A 5391-nucleotide genomic window follows, 5' to 3' on the forward strand; every position below is an offset into this window, starting at 1 on the left:
TGCGATAAATCGATGTTTTGGAGCTAATCAACTACGATTCTATGAATTTCAATGATGATTTTGGTTCGTTTTTGATACATTTACGAACGATTTCGATGGAGTTTTCGGTGATTACTGATTTTAGGCATTTTTCTACCGGTGACACAAACATACTGACACTTCAGACTCAATAACTTAGCTTCCACTGAACCAAGTGCCACCAAGCTTTCACTGGAAGTCAACTAGGGATGTAACTTCCAATGCACTAACTCATTATAAAGATAGCGCCATCAAAAATATTTTTATGCCTTTTGGACTTGACCAAAAATTGGGGGAAAATTGCGTCTAGAAGAAAACAATTTTTAGTTTTAAATTAGTTTAATTGTGGCCTCAAACAACAACCCATTGTATGTTTTGCTATTTGATAAGGTAATCGACCAAGTTTCATTGTTATTATCAAAAGTTTACGTAATCAGAGTCACAACGTAACAGAAAATGAAAATAAACGTTAATAGGGAAACGAACCTAAATAGAAAATAAAAGTAAGTAAAGAAATAGTTGGGAGTGAACTTGCAGCGGCCATCCGGAGTCATACCAGCGATATCAAATTTCATACGTTGCATGCACCAAACATCGCAAAGAGCCACAACGTAAAACCACAAAGGTAAAGGTAAGAAATTTGAGCAAAGGTAGTAAAAGCAGCACTGCCTACTAGAATGCATTTGTATGTAACTCAATTTTACATGGTTATGAAACTCTATCCCACACGCCGTGAGCAGCATTACCAAGAGTTTCAAGGTGCATATAAAAGTGGAGGCGGCAAGTACGCATTGCCACATTTGATTTCAAATCCACACGGAACTCAACCGGTCATACGCTATCGGATACGCGCGAAACACACAGGACTACCCAAGTTGCGGAGCCTACCTCCAAAAGTTGGCCATAAAAGGATACATAGAACACCAAGTGGAAAAGCATTGCACTTAAAAATAAATCGCTCACAAATAAAATGCGCTCTCCCAGTTGCTTGTGCAGCGCCAATTGGCCGTTACTAATCGGCATTTGTATTATAATGCCGCCACTGCTAACGCGCCATGTGGCCGCGATAACTACTGCGAAAACAACCATCGCCAGTGGCACAGCCGCAGTAACTAATTATCACAATAATAGAAACTACGAGGATGCGGCGACAGCGGCAGCAGTAGCTGCTGCCGTGACGGCAGCCATGACCGCAGCGGCGACCGCAAAAGATTACTCACAACAATTACCGCGCTATTATCAAGCGCCAACCGCTGTGGCGGCACGAGATGTAGGCGGTGCAGATATGGGGGCTACGTCGATATACCGAAATTATTTTGAAAATAGCAGCGTAGGCAGTGATAAAAATGGCGCAACGACAGTAATTACGCCCGATCCAATGGCACAATGGCGCAGCGCCGCTGGAAAGAGGCACGCGGCAATGGCAACAGATGAGGCGGCAATGACAGCAGCTGGATTTGTGCCAACAACAATGACTGCTGCAGGCCAACACTATGTTACCAGCTTGAATGCAGCTGTGAGCGATGCGCATGGAGGCGGTGACTTTCCGGCAAACGGGGACGAGAAAGCAGACAGGGAAGAACGCGACGCGAATGCGGATGGCGTGGATAGCTATGCGTATGCAGCGCCTGAAGGCAAAATTGATTACGAAATCAATGAAGATAATTACGCGAATGGGGACGCTGGCGTTGGTGGTGATGGTGGTGGGGTTGGCGATGGTGTTAAATTGCGCGCAGATGACGCATATGAAATGTACAGGTACGACATGGGTGACTATGCGGAGCATATGCAGCAAGCGCTGGCGGCTGGTGCGGCCAACATGGAGGGGCAGCAATATGAAGCGACAGCTGATGTTGACAGCAGCAATCAGGGAGGCGGCAGTTATTTTGAGGAGCGTTTGCCGGGCTATGAAAATTATTTGGTGCCCACTTACCAGATTGAACAATTTTCCAATTACCATAATCAAGAGGAGCAGCAGGGGCCGCACGGGCAGGAAGCGCTGCAAGTAGCACAGCAACCAAAGTCGGACGGACAGGGACACGAACATGGGCGCGAGCAACCACAGTTGCGGCCATTGGCCTTGTTCGAAAGCAGTGACGATGTGGACAAGGCAGTGTTGCAGCAATTTAATAAAGTCGCGAATATCGGAAATTATGAAAATGACAAGCGAAAATTGCGTTACTACACAAAACAACCGCAACTACAGCAAGAACAGCAACAACAACAACAACAACAGCAACAACAGTTGCAAGCGCAGTACCAGCACCAGCAACAGCAACAGCAACTTCAACTGTCACATCAGCTCCGGAAAATTCCAGATTTTATGCATTTTTCACTGCGTCAGCATTTGCCGCGTCTCCAACAACACCCAGCAAAAGCAATGCGCCCAATTGACAAAGTCCCGCTATCCGCGCTTCGCCGCCAGCAACAACAGTTACGGCATCACAGGCGTGACACCACGTACTTGCCGTCGCTGCAGGTGATTGGCAACGCAGGGCGGCTCAGCTTGTTGCCAACATCGAAAAATTTGCATATTGGCAGTGATATCAGCAGCAGTGGCAGCAACCATAATAACGGCGAGCCAAATAACGGCAGCATTCACAGCCGTTCGGGCAACAACAAAAGAAGCATTCGAGAAAATGTTGACGACACCTCGAACGCACCATCCCTCTACCACTACGCACTCACACAAGCGCACGCCAACTTTTATCCAAGACATGTGTCACGGCTCGTCGATGACAGCGTAAACGAAATTGATGACTCGCATAACAATATCGACGACAATGGCAGCGACAGCAGCAACGATGGCACCAACCGCCGTGGCCACCACCAACACCACCACCTCAACCACCTTCACCACGACTACGCGTCAGTGTCACACCATCAACCGTCAGTGCCATACCAGCAGCAAGTCGGCACTTCGCATTATGCGCTGCCACCCATTAAGAGCACTGTGCGGCATACACCTGCCAGCTCGGCTGCACTTGCCGGCGTACCACTTGCACGTCACATTGAGGTGACCAAGCACATTCCCACCATCGCGGATTACGAACGCATTCAAGTGCCCTACAACCAGACCATACCCATCCCCATCCCGAAACCCATTGTCACCGCCATACCGCGTCCATATGCCATTCGTGTGCCCGTCACGAAAACCGTGGCCGTGCCGAAAGTGCAGGAGGTGCGCATACCGGTGGAGAAGGTGAAGCCCTTCCCAGTGGAACGGCCCGTGCCATTTGTTGTGGAGCGTCGCGTTCCTTTTATGGTTGAGAAGCAGGTGGCAAAGCCTGTCTACTATCCCTACCCCGTTCAAGTGCCCATCGTGAAGACAATTGTGCACAAAGTGCCACGGCGTCAACACAGCTATGCCACGTATCAGCCACATGCCAACTCTTATTCACTCCCGTTAAGCCAATACCACGTGCAACACCAACACTCGGGCACTCACGCGCTGCCTGCATTGCACTATACGCAAGCGGGCCATTTGGGCTGAGGAGCAGAGGGTAGCAGAGAGCGGGTACGCGCTTCCAATGGGTGGAGATAGCAAATGCGTTTGCTTCAACTGGGCAGAAACTTATCCTTTAAAATATTGTTAATTAATTATTGATTTTACAAATCGTTATTTGAGGTATTTGTACTTATAAATATTTATTAAGGTTTTCACATTGCTACTCTGGGGATTTTTTATGGGGAGGGTTAGCGTGACTTTATTTAATAAATGGAAAAGGTGACAGTTATGACCAAAGTGAAAACTTAAACTCCAAATTTAAATGATCAAATAAATGGTAAAAGCTAAATTTTATTTATGTATATGAAACATTCAAGCCACACAGATTACGTTTAAGGAGTTCTAAATAGGATTGCACACACCCATAACTTTATTTATATGTATTTTATTATTCCTCAATAAATTAAACATTTAGATGACATTCTCAATTGAAAATAAAATACTATTTAAGAAAAATATCATAATGCAAATTATTATACTATTGGATAGATTGGGAAATAGGTAGATAGGTAGGCTGGCTGTCCCCCGACACACTTCGACCTTTCGTAGGCCCATTGTGATACCACTGGAACCCCTATGGGTTCCTTTTCAAACCATTCGGTAGCTTTAATAAACGAGCAAAGCTTCGTTGGTTTTAGATGCGCTATGTCCGCTACAGCCGAAGCCGAATGGCCGCCGTAGCCGAATGGGTTGGTGCGTGATTACCATTCGGAATTCACCGAGAGGTCGTTAGTTCGAATCTCGGTGAAGGCAAAATTAATAAAAACATTTTTCTAATAGCGGTCGCCCCTCGGCAGGCAATGGCAAACCTCCGAGTGTATTTCTGCCATGAAAAAGCTCCTCATAAAAATATCTGCCGTTCGGAGTCGGCTTGAAACTGTAGGTCCCTCCATTTGTGGAACAACATCAAGACGCACACCACAAATAGGAGGAGGAGCTCGGCCAAACACCTAACAGAAGTGTACGCGCCAATTATTTATTTATTTTATTTTTATGTCCGCTACATCAGTTAAAAATGCCATGTCAAGAGTGCAGAGCCTCCTTGTCGCTGAGCTTTCACACTCACATAAAATAAAACTGACTGCTTTCTCTTCTTCTGTATGAAGACAGCTTCTACAGAAATCGAAGTATGGGAGTCCTAACCTTCTAAAGTGGCTGCCTAATAAACTATGACCAGTTACGAGTAATACCCCTATGATTTTTCTTATAGCTTCTCTGTTAAATCTTAACAAGCTTTTTGATCGACGCTGTTCCATTTCGGCCATACTCGACTACTAAGTTCTCATGTTGAGAGGTCTTGCCAACTTGTATTTTCCTTATTGATGGTATCCCTATCTATCAGTAGTTTACAAGTGGCTATAGGCATAGGTATCAGCATCTTATCCACTTGGAGGTCGAGCGTTGAACCGGATCGAGCAAGTTCATCTAGAGTGGGTCTTTTATTACCGTAAGTTCCTCTTTTATGGCAGTAACTTCCTCTTGAAATGCACTGCAATTATCAGGTAGGTGACATGATTTGCTAACCCCGAGTTTATCAGAGTAAGCCTCCCACCTACTTCGTTATCTAGTTTTGACCCATCTTTATAGGTGTTTATATCATTTTCGTTAACACTAAGTCCGTCATCCCTTTCTTTTTTCAAAGGAAACGCCGTGATGAAGGATTACTTTAAGGGGGGAGCCTGCTTTAGAGTCTTCAAAAAATCGATTTTTTCTTGGATTTTTTTAGGAAGGAAAGAAATATTCGATTGAAACGAAACTTTCAGGTCTTATTGTTATATATTTCAGCAGTCTTCTCAAATTTTTTTATTAAAATATATGCCATATTATGCCTGGTACAAGCATTTTGCCGAGGCGCCTCGAGTGTG

General features: G+C 45.2%; 1 protein-coding gene across 1 annotated transcript; it reads left to right on the forward strand.

Annotated features, from left to right (window-relative positions):
- Window positions 1-1051: 1051 nt before the first annotated feature.
- LOC128855786 (putative mediator of RNA polymerase II transcription subunit 26) lies at window positions 1052-3511 on the forward strand. Its single transcript, XM_054090968.1, has one exon. It carries the CDS (start codon window positions 1052-1054, stop codon window positions 3509-3511), a length of 2460 nt encoding a protein of 819 aa, XP_053946943.1.
- The last annotated feature ends 1880 nt before the right edge of the window (window positions 3512-5391 follow it).

Source organism: Anastrepha ludens, chromosome 2 (assembly GCF_028408465.1).
Source record: "Anastrepha ludens isolate Willacy chromosome 2, idAnaLude1.1, whole genome shotgun sequence".
NCBI lineage: Eukaryota > Metazoa > Arthropoda > Insecta > Diptera > Tephritidae > Anastrepha > Anastrepha ludens.

Bases quoted from the DNA above. Each gene is read 5' to 3' on its own strand.
- LOC128855786 (XM_054090968.1), top strand. From the start codon at position 1,052: ATGCCGCCACTGCTAACGCGCCATGTGGCCGCGATAACTACTGCGAAA.